Raw genomic sequence first — 12,867 nt, 5'->3', positions numbered from 1 at the left:
AATATTTGAATATCTGGAGAAATGAGGTCTCCACTCCATCACTGGTTGTGCAGTGCTGATTTAAGAACTGACCAAACTTCTTCAGTTTTACGTCACGTCTGTTTGTTTCATTTACTAGTTTTAAAATTCTGTGCTAAAATTTAATTGAATTAAAAATTAAAATTTAATTAAATTATGAAAATCTGATCGTGATCTTGCTTCTTTGAAGTCACACAGCAAGACTACAGTGGGGTGACAAGGATTAGATAGTTTATTTAAAAAGAAAAAAAAAATGAACCAATAGCAGTTCCTAAAGTGCAAATACTATAAAATATAAAAAAAAGACATTATTGTACATTTCTATATGCATTACAATTTCATTAGAATATCAAAGAGAACTGATGAATTCACAACAACGTTGACACATAAATTAGTGTGTGAAATACCTGAAATCATTCTACTTTGGCAACAGTTCTTCACCATATCCATTTGAAACGAGTGTTATATTTGGCACATATCAACTTACACACAAGTGAATTATTTATTAAATTCTATAAGAGTAAATATATTAAATATTGACATCACTGGTTTTCATTTTTGTTTTAGTGTCTTGAGTGGTTGGCTCCACTTTAAAAGTGTTACGGTTCCCTCTAATATCACAGACGTCTGTTCGAGAAGAAAAGCCAGCTATAGAGATTGATCAGTTCCTATTGGACGTGGTGCTGTAGGTCTTAACGAATGGGAGGGGGCTCCTTCAGTCACCAAGCATGTGGTCTGTGTCTACTGAAACAAGACCTCAATGCCAGTGATATTCAGGCCTTGCATCTTAGCATAAACAACTGTGCCACACAGACTCCCAGCATGCCTTGCTGCCTGGGTGGGTCTTGTGAGGTCCTGCTATGTCCAGACATCCAACATTCCCCCTTCACCCAAGAGCTCCAGGAACATCTGAAACCGTTCTGCTTGTTCTCTCTGCCTCTCTACGCCACTGATACACTCTGTGTGTGTGTGTGTGTGTGTGTGTGTGTGTGTGTGTGATGGTGGTGAGGTGTGAGTGTGTATGTGTTGTATGTGTGTGTGGCATCGTAACATTCATCCCAGCTGCGACTGAAGGCTTAAATCCTTCACAGATTTTTCAGATCTTTGAATAAATGGGTCAAACAATAAAAAGCAGGGGTAGAAGACTCCATCGTTTCCACGGGGATCTGCACGTCAGTGTGCCAACGTGCCAGCAGCGCTCAAATCTTCCAGAAGATTCTTTTCTTATAGAGGATGAAGGAGATGAGGACCCATATGGAGGTGGCCAGCAGGTTCTGCAGCAGGTGCTCTGCGTGCGACTGGCTGTTGGCCATCTTCCAGCTGAAAGGAAAGTAGTCTTCAAACACCTCGTGGCCCACGTACACCAGGATGGAGTTCATCCCTTAGGAAACAGGTCACAGGGGTCAAATACAGGTGTGTGAGACCCACGTTGGTCATGTGTTTGCATGTCACACTGTGGAGTTTAATGTATGGTCCATTAAAACAAAAAGATTGTTTCATCTCCTTTACACAATCTGAATTTCATAATATCACAACAGTGGTGAAAGCGTGCCGTGTAGACGAGTTGCCAGGCAGGTGCCCTCACCTGTGCGGTGCGCTCACCTGGGCGGTGCGCTCACCTGTGCGGTGCGCTCACCTGTGCGGTGTGCTCACCTGGGTAGATGAAGGGCGTTCCACTCCACCACTTCCTCACGTCCACTGCGTAGAACATCACCAGCAGCACCACGAAGGCAAAGCAGCTCAGTGTGGTGACGTACGACAGAGACCTGCAGGAACAACAGTGAGAACATCTACTGCTCTTCAAACACAGGGTGGGGTGTGGCCAGGCAGGGTGTGGGTGTGGCTTACCACAGGTTCTTGTTGATGGGGATGTAGCCATGGTTAGTGGAGCATTTGGTCATGATGGCAGAGAAGATCCCCTACAGGGAGAAAAGCAGCGCTAATTACAGCGGCTAGCACACCCGTACGAACGGGATACGCGGGTGGGGGCGGGACACGCAGTTGCCCCCAGGGGTAATTGTGTAATTATGCAACAGGTCATCATCAAACACTTCATTAGAGTCCACTATGCACGCCAGACCTCAGCAGAGATGCAGGTACAGGTCATGACAGACAGGGGGCGCCGTGTCCCTTACGTTTGAATTTAGTCACTTCTCTGTTGTGTTGCTGTTTTTGATAATGGAATTTCAAATGCCTCATTACAGAATGCAAATGCACACAAGTTAAATGACATTTGAAATATCACTCTGAAACCCATAGTGTTTAATCCCAATACATAAAAAATTTCCAATTTACATTTAAATACAGCCAATCACAATGCATCAAAATCTGGCAAGTGCAAATGTCATTACTTGGGTTCCATTTTCATTCAGAGGCACAACTAGTGTACAAGACAGGAAATTTACATTCAAATATTGGACTCCACCCTCATTTTACATATTTTCATTTGAATTTGATAAGTTTATATGACTTCTGCCACTTCAATAAAGAAATAAAATACAACTCACCAGAATTAATCCCCATATGAGGAAACGAGTCATTATCTGACGCGGCTGCTGGGCGTAGTGAAGGAGAATCTTACCAGCCTACACACACACACATATATATATATATACATACATATATCTATATGAAGGATAGAACTGGTTAACTCTGAGATGGATTACTCTGGTCTGACCTGGAGGCCAAAGAATGCCATCAGTATGGAGTTAATACTGCCCAGAACTCCCTCAGGGTCATAGGGGACGACAGTCTGGTACACGACCTGTGTGAGAGAGAGAGAGAGAGAGAGAGAGAGAGAGAGAGAGAGAGAGAGAGAGAGAGAGAGAGAGAGAGAGAGAGAGAGAGAGAGAGAGAGAGAGAGAGAGAGAGAGAGAGAGAGAGAGAGAGAGAGAGAGAGAGAGAGAGAGAGAGAGAGAGAGAGAGAGAGAGAGAGAAGAGGGAGGTAGCAGTTTAATAACAGCCCATTATAAACTCTTCTTCAGCTCTTCAGAGGTGTATTTGTCCAGGTCACCCTGAAGAGTGTCCTGTCCCGCAGGTCCCGTTAGAGAGCCGGTGTGGCTCAGAGGGAGGCAGGTTCTGCTGTCCTGCAGGTCCCGTCAGAGGGAGGTTCCCCCCGGCAATCAGCTAGTGCTGTTGTCCAAGTGGTCACTTGTAGCTGCTTTAGGCTAAACTGAACAGTGTGTGTGTGTGTGTGTGTGTACCCGTGACGAAGGGTTCTGGTAGGTGTGTGTGTACCCGTGATGAAAGATTCTGGTAGGTGTGTGTGTGTGTGTGTGTACCCATGATGAATGAATGAATGAATCTTTCAACTTGTATAGCGCCTTTCTAGAACCCAAGGTCTCTTTTACAATTTTTTTATACAAATACAACTCTTACACACCCAATCACACACCGGCAAGAAGCGGCAGCCAATTGCGCACAGCGTACTCTCAACCGGGATCCAGAACCCCCTGGGGGACTGAATGGGGTGCAGGGAGGGGAGAGAGGACAGACCCTAGTGGCAGAGCACCATCCACCACTGGGCATACAAGCACACACACATTCATGCACACACACTCAGACAACTGTTTTTATTGAACATGAAGAGAGACAGACACACTCAGGGAGAATTTGTCAGGGAATCAGGGAATGTGTGTGTGTGTGTGTGTGTGTGTGTGTGTGTGTGTGTGTGTGTGTGTGTGTGTGTGTGTGTACCCCTGATGAAGGGTTCTGGTAGGTGTGTGTGGGTGTGTGTGTGTACCCGTGATGAAGGGTTCTGGTAGGTGTATGTGTGTGTGTACCCGTGATGAAGGGTACTGGTAGATGTGTGTGTGTGTGTGTGTGTGTGTGTGTGTGTGTGTACCCGTGATGATGGGTTCTGGTAGGTGTGTGTGTGTGTGTGTGTGTACCCGTGATGAAGGGTACTGGTAGATGTGTGTGTGTGTGTGTGTGTGTGTGTGTGTGTGTGTGTGTGTGTGTGTGTGTGTGTACCCGTGATGAAGGGTTCTGGTAGGTGTGTGTGTGTGTGTGTGTGTGTGTGTGTGTGTGTGTGTGTGTGTGTGTGTACCCGTGATGAAGGGTACTGGTAGATGTGTGTGTGTGTGTGTGTACCCGTGATGAAGGGTTCTGGTAGGTGTGTGTGTGTGTGTGTGTGTGTGTGTGTGTGTGTGTGTGTGTACCCGTGATGAAGGGTACTGGTAGATGTGTGTGTGTGTGTGTGTACCCGTGATGAAGGGTTCTGGTAGGTGTGTGTGTGTGTGTGTGTGTGTGTGTGTACCCGTGATGAAGGGTTCTGGTAGGTGTGGGTGTGTGTGTGTGTACCCATGATGAAGGGTACTGGTAGATGTGTGTGTGTGTGTGTGTGTGTGTGTGTGTGTGTGTGTGTGTACCCGTGATGAAGGGTACTGGTAGATGTGTGTGTGTGTGTGTGTGTGTGTGTGTGTGTGTGTGTGTGTGTGTACCCGTGATGAAGGGTTCTGGTAGATATGTTTGTCCCCCAGTATCCAGCGGTCTATGTATCCTGCAGCTCCTCCAGTACAGTTTGGGTAGAGACCAAAGTCCCCGATACCACCGGGGCCCAAATACCCTCTGCAGGAGACAACACACACACACACACACACACACACACACACACACACACACACACACACGTCACACACACACACACACGTCACACAAACTGCAGGAAATAACTTAGTCTTGGTCTATCCTCCATCTGCACGTTACCGTTTTGAACATTTAATCTGAATTTAGTCCCAAGCATCAACGGTTAATCCATCAGTCTAATTCGGTCACGTCGACAGTCAGACATGAAGATCCAGTTTTATAGATGCTGTTTAAACTGGAAGAGAACTCCTGCCATCTATTTTACATGGTGATGTTTTATTCATCTTGCGTATGAAAAGCTTGATGGAAAATTCAGATTTATGCAAAGTCTGGCAGTGGGGAGAAAATGAGGAGTGTGATGGTGTAAGATGAAGGAGCTTCATTAGCAGCTTCTCAGTTCTGACTTTCAGTAAAGAGCTCATTTGAGTAGGAGGACCTATTAGTCTACGCCTCACACCCTAGTGCCCCGCGCCCTAGACCCTCACGCCCAAGTGCCCCGCGCCCTAGACCCTCGCACCCTAGTGCCCCGCGCCCTAGTCCCTCGCGCCCTAGTGCCCCGCGCCCTAGACCCTCACGCCCTAGTGCCCCGCGCCCTAGACCCTCATGCCCTAGTGCCCCACGCCCTAGACCCTCACACCCTAGTGCCCCACGCCCTAGTGCCCCGCGCCCTAGACCCTCACGCCCTAGTGCCCCACCCCTAAGTGCCCCTCGCCCTAGACCCTCACGCCCTAGGCCCTCACACCCTAGTGCCCCGCGCCCTAGTGCCCCACGCCCTAGACCCTCGCACCCTAGTGCCCCGCGCCCTAGTCCCTCGCACCCTAGTGCCCCGTGCCCTAGACCCTCACGCCCAAGTGCCCCGCACCCTAGACCCTCACGCCCTAGCGCCCCGCGCCCTAGACCCTCACGCCCTAGTGCCCCGCGCCCAAGTGCCCCACGCCCTAGACCCTCGCGCCCTAGTGACCCACGCCCTAGACCCTCGCGCCCTAGTCCCTCGCACCCTAGTGCCCCGCGCCCTAGTGCCCCGCGCCCTAGTGCCCCCGCGCCCCACACCCTAGACCCTCACACCCAAGTGCCCCGCGCCCTAGACCCTCATGCCCTAGTGCCCCGCGCCCTAGACCCTCACGCCCAAGTGCCCCGCACCCTAGACCCTCACGCCCTAGTGCCCCGCGCCCTAGACCCTCACGCCCTAGTGCCCCGCGCCCAAGTGCCCCAGGCCCTAGACCCTCACACCCTAGTGCCCCGCGCCCTAGACCCTCGCGCCCTAGTGCCCCGCGCCCAAGTGCCCCACGCCCTAGACCAGGTATCACCAAATGGCGGACCGCGGTCCGGATCCGGACCCGAACGCCGTCCTGTCCGGACCCAATTACATTCCTGATTAACTGGATACGGACCCAAATGCCAAAAAAAATTTAACGGGAGACTATATTTTAAACCGGAGACGAGTGTTACGTTCACCACCCATTTGAGTGTTACGTTGCCCCCCCGCTCAACAACTTTCGTTCGCCACCGCGGATCCGGACCTAAGGTCTGAGCTATCTGCCAAAAATGGACCGCGGAAAGATTTAATTGATTACCCCTGCCCTAGACCCTCGCGCCCTAGTGACCCACGCCCTAGACCCTCGCGCCCTACTGCCCCGCGCCCTAGTGCCCCGCGCCCTACACCCTAGACCCTCACGCCCAAGTGCCCCGCGCCCTAGACCCTCATGCCCTAGTGCCCCGCACCCTAGACCCTCATGCCCTAGTGCCCCGCACCCTAGACCCTCATGCCCTAGTGCCCCGCGCCCTAGATCCTCGCGCCCTAGTGCCCCGCGCCCTAGACCCTCGCGCCCTAGACCCTCGCGCCCAAGTGCCCCGCGCCCTAGACCCTCGCGCCCTAGACCCTCGCGCCCAAGTGCCCCGCGCCCTAGACCCTCGCGCCCAAGTGCCCCACGCCCTAGACCCTCGCGCCCAAGTGCCCCGCGCCCTAGTCCCTCGCGCCCAAGTGCCCCGCGCCCTAGTGCCCCGCGCCCTAGACCCTCACGCCCTAGTGTCCCGCACCCTATAACCTCACGCCCTAGTGCCCCGCGCCCTATACCCTCACGCCCTAGTGCCCCGCGCCCTAGACCCTCATGCCCTAGTGCCCCGGATTGTACATTAATTGAATATAAAACATACAGCTTATGGCATTAGAATACAACTGCTATTATATAACCATCAGTAGATTTCAGCTATATGCTAACTAAAAATAAAAACAATAAGAGTTCATTAAACCTTTAATGAAATATGCAGCTTGTTGCAACAATTATTTAAAAAAGGATAAGGCACTGGCTTAAACAACACAATAATAAATACAGTAATAAAGACTTTTTTTAGGTTTTTCTTTTTCATTTGTCTCTGGCATCAAACTTAGCTACATTTAAACCAAATTAGGTAGGTGCGGCACATGTAGGCTACTGTGGCATACACTAACTTATATAGGCCCACGTAATCCTACAATAACATGATATTTACAGTTGGTTTATTAAAAATGCTTTTCAGTAAAAGTCAACAACAAAAACTCCAATAAGAAATGATGAAGGTAATTTAAAAACGCGGGACAGGACGTGAAATACGGACATGTCCCGGGAATACGGACGTTTGGTCACCCCAAGGTACCTGAAACTAAGGAATTATTCACAAAAATAAAGTTTTGGTCTCACTGACGTTACAGAAAACATACAAATGCGTGCTAAGGCTAATGAAACAAATCACAATGTAATATTACGGTAATTTTAGCAGCTAACTAGTAATTTAGATTACTCAGGGAATATACAGAGATTCTTAATTTAAGAATTTAGATACCTACAAGATATTTTTAAATACCAGCACGACTTAAAGCGGCTACTGAAGTGGCCTCTCGGTTGTTGCTAACCACTGACCTAAACCGGGGTGGTGTATGACAGGTGACGGCACGGGGATACGGCGATTACCAACACGTCTTATTTTATGTCACTGTTAACTACACGGGGTTGACGCGAACTTAATAGGCCTATCTACCTATTTATCACAAGAGCTTGTGGCTAGATCTGACTGTGTTCAACGCTGTAGCGAACGGCATAACTTTTTTTTTACCGCAAAATATGAAAACGATTGAAACCATTAATAACCCAATTAAATCCACTGGGAAATGTACGATCTGGTAAAATGTAGTGGTAAATGTACGCTCTGGTAAATGTAGTGGTAAATGTACGATGTGGTAAATGTAAAATGTACGCTGTGGTAAATGTACGCTGTGGTAAATGTAGTGGTAAATGTACGCTGTGGTAAATGTAGTGGTAAATGTACGCTGTGGTAAAATGTAGTGGTAAATGTACGCTGTGGTAAAATGTAGTGGTAAATGTACGCTGTGGTAAAATGTAGTGGTAAATGTACGCTGTGGTAAAATGTAGTGGTAAATGTACGCTGTGGTAAAATGTAGTGGTAAATGTACGCTCTGGTAAATGTAGTGATAAATGTACGCTCTGGTAAAGTGTAGTGGTAAATGTACGCTCTGGTAAATGTAGTGGTAAATGTACGATGTGGTAAATGTAGTGGTAAATGTACGATGTGGTAAATGTAGTGGTAAATGTACGCTGTGGTAAATGTACGCTGTGGTAAAATGTAGTGGTAAATGTACGCTGTGGTAAAATGTAGTGGTAAATGTACGCTGTGGTAAAATGTAGTGGTAAATGTACGCTCTGGTAAATGTAGTGGTAAATGTACGCTCTGGTAAATGTAGTGGTAAATGTACGCTCTGGTAAATGTAGTGGTAAATGTACGCTCTGGTAAATGTAGTGGTAAATGTACGATGTGGTAAATGTACGCTCTGGTAAATGTAGTGGTAAATGTACGCTCTGGTAAATGTAGTGGTAAATGTACGATGTGGTAAATGTAGTGGTAAATGTACGATGTGGTAAATGTAGTGGTAAATGTATGATCTGGTAAATGTAGTGGTAAATGTACGATCTGGTAAATGTAGTGGTAAATGTACGATGTGGTAAATGTACGATCCGGTAAATGTAGTGGTAAATGTACGATCCGGTAAATGTAGTGGTAAATGTACGATCTGGTAAATGTAGAGGTAAATGTACGATGTGGTAAATGTAAGAAGTGGTAAATGTACGCTCTTCTGCCTTGTCCCCGGTGTAGAAAGCACTCGGTCCTGCATCACAACATGAACGAAGAACGTTCGTATGATTGGAACGCAATTTGGCCTCTATGATGGTTCTGGGCGGATATTGCTGGCCACTGTGTCATTGTGTCACTGTGTCATCGCCGATTTCGGAAGTGCTCTGTTTGCTTATTGAGTCAATATGAGAGATATATATATATATATATTATATATATATATAAAATATCTCCCAAACCCCCAATCAGCCACAACCTTTTCAGGTGCTCGTACATCGCGGTTGTGCTGTCGTGGAAGGAAAGTTCTGCTTTGTAGATATTGCACTGCACGCGTTTCGGAACCCGGCTACTTTAAGAAAATGATCCCACACTTCTGAGTTCCGTAGCCGGGTAGCCATTATACCAGTCTGTATAACGTCCTGGGATGTTGTCCACCGTCTACCCCGGTTTCCACTACTGCGCATGTGCGTCAAGGACAGAAAGGCAGACGCAGCATTTACATTTATCACTACATTTACCACATCGTACATTTTACATACATCGTACAAACAGCAGTTTGGAGAGAGAAAAAAAAAAAAGACGCATCGACTATTAAATTAGTCGTCGACTATTTTAATAGTCGACATTATCATGACTAGTCAAAATTTCTTCCTAATCTGCCATCTTAGGTAGTTTCTCTCGTCTCTGTCTTGTTCATTAGGGATCTGGACTCATGTGATTGTGAAGCTGCTTTGTCACAATAGGTGTTGTAAGAAGTGCTAGATAAATAAATTTGACTTTGCACAGCTAGCAGACGCCCTGCTGAAGAGCTTCACCCCGCTTAAAGGTTGCTATAGCGTGTTGCTATAGCGCGTCGCTACGTCACCCTCTCACCTTGGACAGCCGGGTACAGGCAGCAAGAACGTCAGGCACAGACACAACGTTTCCATGACGACCACGAGCAACCACACAGGCCAGCAGAGCAGGACGTCGTGGACGGCAAACCACCAGGTGTCCTGTGTGAGAGGTGAGGGTTACAGAGGGGCGTGTCCTGTGTGAGAGGGGTGTGTCCTGTGTGAGAGGGGCGTGTCCTGTGTGAGAGGGGCGTGTCCTGTGTGAGAGGGGCGTGTCCTGTGTGAGAGGGGTGAGGGTTACAGAAGGGCGTGTCCTGTGTGAGAAGGGCGTGTCCTGTGTGAGAAGGGCGTGTCCTGTGTGAGAAGGGCGTGTCCTGTGTGAGAAGGGCGTGTCCTGTGTGAGAAGGGCGTGTCCTGTGTGAGAAGGGCGTGTCCTGTGTGAGAAGGGCGTGTCCTGTGTGAGAAGGGCGTGTCCTGTGTGAGATGGGTGAGGGTTACAGAGGGGCGTGTCAGTCACCTCCACAGAACACACCATCAGACACACATGCCTCCAGAGAGGGAGTCTGCGTGGGCGGAGCCGATGGTCTGCATGGGCGGAGCGCCAGCAGCTTTACTTACTGTAGGTGTGGAGGTCGGCTGGAGGCGGGACACCAAGACGTCCATCACAGCTACGACCAGGTAGGTGAAGCCCAGACGCTGTAGTACGCCAGGAATACGCAGAGACCCCCAGGACACTGTACACACACACACACACACACACACACACACACACACACACACACACACACACACACACAATCAATGAAGGCACCTCACAGTAATTCCACAAACGTCCAGTGAGGGAGGGCTCTCACATGGCCCAGAGCAGTAGTTGGGGTTGATGATGAAGACTCCGATGAGGAAGAGTTGTAAGCTCCTCCAGCAGATCTTCCACAGAAGGTGTGAACGCCTGGCTCCTCGGCGAAGAGCTCCACTCACAGAGAAGGAGACTGAAGTTCCCATGATGAAGACGAACCTGGAGGGGAGAGAACCGGAGATGAAGAACCGTGATGAAGACGAGGTGGGGGAGGGGGGGCACACAGATGGTGAACGTCCTCCTGAGAACATGACTGTGTAAGGTCTACAGTCAAATCCAGCAGGTCAGATAACAACGTCCTCTGTATTTACGCAAGTGATGTGAAACTTGCTGACTGACGGTTTTGCTGCACATGCAATCAAACAACAAACGTTGTGTTTGTTTGAGAAGGTCAAGCACACACTTCCTCCACACAAGTGGGCACGCACACAGTCATGTGACCTTACCAGGGGAAGACCAGATCAGCAACCGTGAGCCCTGTGGGAGGAGACACGTATTCACACACAGCCGGCTGACCCCTGATCACCTCTCCCTGCCCAAATGAAGCATCTTCAACACGCCAAAGAGGCCAAATCTGACCCAAGAACAGTTCCAGACTCACCGTTCCAGCTTTCGTGTCTGAAGAACCAGTAGCGACCGCCTCCGTAGTTCACAAACACCATGATGACCAGAGCTAGCCTGGAACAGAAGGACAGGACATTTTACAGCCAATCAGACAACCCCGTCCAACATCACCTACAACAGTACAGCCAATCAGACAACCCCATCCAACATCACAGCCAATCAGACAACCCCGTCCAACATCACTTACAACAGTACAGCCAATCAGACAACCCCATCCAACATCACAGCCAATCAGACAACCCCGTCCAACATCTCTTACAACATCACAGCCAATCAGACAACCCCATGAACCTCCTTCGATAACGTTCCCCAGATGCTCAGATACCAGAACACACATGCACACTGAGGAAGAGGTTCTCATCATGGTGGAGGTTCTAGTTTGTCCCAGTCTTCACGGTGGAGGTTCTAGTTTGTCTCAGTCATCATGGTGGAGGTTCTAGTTTGTCTCAGTAACCACGGTGGAGGTTCTAGTTTGTAGCAGATGTCATGGTGTGGTGTCATACTAGCTGGTGAGGGCATTACACAGATGCCCCCCCCAACCTTCTCCTGCCCCCGGAGATCAGCACGTACCCACGGAAGGTGTCTAGAGAGCGAAGTCTTCGGCCAGAGGTAGCAGGAATGTTCACCTCGGTGGAGGTCTCCACGCTATGGCTGGGGGTACCAAGTTCCTACCACACACACACACACACAGAGGAAAGAGAAATAGTCTATATGAGCCAACACCTATAGAACTGAAACAAACTACAGAACTACAAGGAAGAACTAAAAAACGAATGAAGTGTGTGGAGTTGTGATGAGGGCGGATGTGTGTGTGTGTGGAGTTGTGATGAGGGCGGATGTGTGTGTGTGTGGAGTTGTGATGAGGGCGGATGTGTGTGTGTGTGGAGTTGTGATGAGGGCGGATGTGTGTGTGTGTGGAGTTGTGATGAGGGCGGATGTGTGTGTGTGTGGAGTTGTGATGAGGGCGGATGTGTGTGTGTGTGGAGTTGTGATGTGTGTGTGTGTGTGTGTGTGTGTGTGTGTGTGTGTGTGTGTGTGTGTGGAGTTGTGATGAGGGCGGATGTGTGTGTGTGTGGAGTTGTGATGAGGGCGGATGTGTGTGTGTGTGTGTGTGTGTGTGGAGTTGTGATGAGGGCGGATGTGTGTGTGTGTGTGTGTGTGTGTGGAGTTGTGATGAGGGCGGATGTGTGTGTGTGTGTGTGGAGTTGTGATGAGGGCGGATGTGTGTGTGTGTGTGTGTGGAGTTGTGATGAGGGCGGATGTGTGTGTGTGTGTGTGTGGAGTTGTGATGAGGGCGGATGTGTGTGTGTGTGTGTGTGTGTGTGTGTGTGGAGTTGTGATGAGGGCGGATGTGTGTGTGTGTGTGTGGAGTTGTGATGAGGGCGGATGTGTGTGTGTGTGTGTGGAGTTGTGATGAGGGCGGATGTGTGTGTGTGTGTGTGGAGTTGTGATGAGGGCGGATGTGTGTGTGTGTGTGTGGAGTTGTGATGAGGGCGGATGTGTGTGTGTGTGTGTGGAGTTGTGATGAGGGCGGATGTGTGTGTGTGTGTGTGTGGAGTTGTGATGAGGGCGAATGTGTGTGTGTGTGTGTGTGGAGTTGTGATGAGGGCGGATGTGTGTGGGGAGTTGTGATGAGGGTGGGTGTGGGTGTGTGTGTGTGTGTGGAGTTGTGATGAGGGTGGGTGTGTGTGTGTGGGAAGTTGTGATGAGGGCGGATGTGTGTGTGTGTGGAGTTGTGATGAGGGCGAATGTGTGTGTGTGTGGAGTTGTGATGAGGGCGGATGTGTGTGGGGAGTTGTGATGAGGGTGGGTGTGTGTGTGTGT

General features: G+C 49.2%; 1 protein-coding gene across 1 annotated transcript in view; it reads right to left on the bottom strand.

Annotated features, from left to right (window-relative positions):
• Positions 1 to 227: 227 nt before the first annotated feature.
• Positions 228 to 12,867, bottom strand: part of hgsnat (heparan-alpha-glucosaminide N-acetyltransferase) — a 20,311-nt gene continuing 7,671 nt past the window's right edge. Inside the window, exons 7-18 of the mRNA XM_077012733.1 lie at positions 11,614 to 11,711; positions 11,021 to 11,097; positions 10,866 to 10,896; positions 10,418 to 10,578; positions 10,182 to 10,297; positions 9,604 to 9,725; positions 4,461 to 4,587; positions 2,696 to 2,782; positions 2,526 to 2,603; positions 1,867 to 1,937; positions 1,672 to 1,784; positions 228 to 1,399 (exon numbers count right to left, since the gene is read on the bottom strand). Coding sequence (XP_076868848.1) covers positions 1,218 to 1,399; positions 1,672 to 1,784; positions 1,867 to 1,937; positions 2,526 to 2,603; positions 2,696 to 2,782; positions 4,461 to 4,587; positions 9,604 to 9,725; positions 10,182 to 10,297; positions 10,418 to 10,578; positions 10,866 to 10,896; positions 11,021 to 11,097; positions 11,614 to 11,711 — 1,263 coding nt within the window. The 3' untranslated portion in view covers positions 228 to 1,217. The remainder of the gene's footprint in view (positions 1,400 to 1,671; positions 1,785 to 1,866; positions 1,938 to 2,525; positions 2,604 to 2,695; positions 2,783 to 4,460; positions 4,588 to 9,603; positions 9,726 to 10,181; positions 10,298 to 10,417; positions 10,579 to 10,865; positions 10,897 to 11,020; positions 11,098 to 11,613; positions 11,712 to 12,867) is intronic.

The sequence above is a fragment of the Brachyhypopomus gauderio genome, chromosome 1 (assembly GCF_052324685.1).
Source record: "Brachyhypopomus gauderio isolate BG-103 chromosome 1, BGAUD_0.2, whole genome shotgun sequence".
Classification (NCBI taxonomy): Eukaryota; Metazoa; Chordata; class Actinopteri; order Gymnotiformes; family Hypopomidae; genus Brachyhypopomus; species Brachyhypopomus gauderio.
Note: the sequence above shows the minus strand (reverse complement) of the source record. Positions and strands in the feature narration are given on the sequence as shown.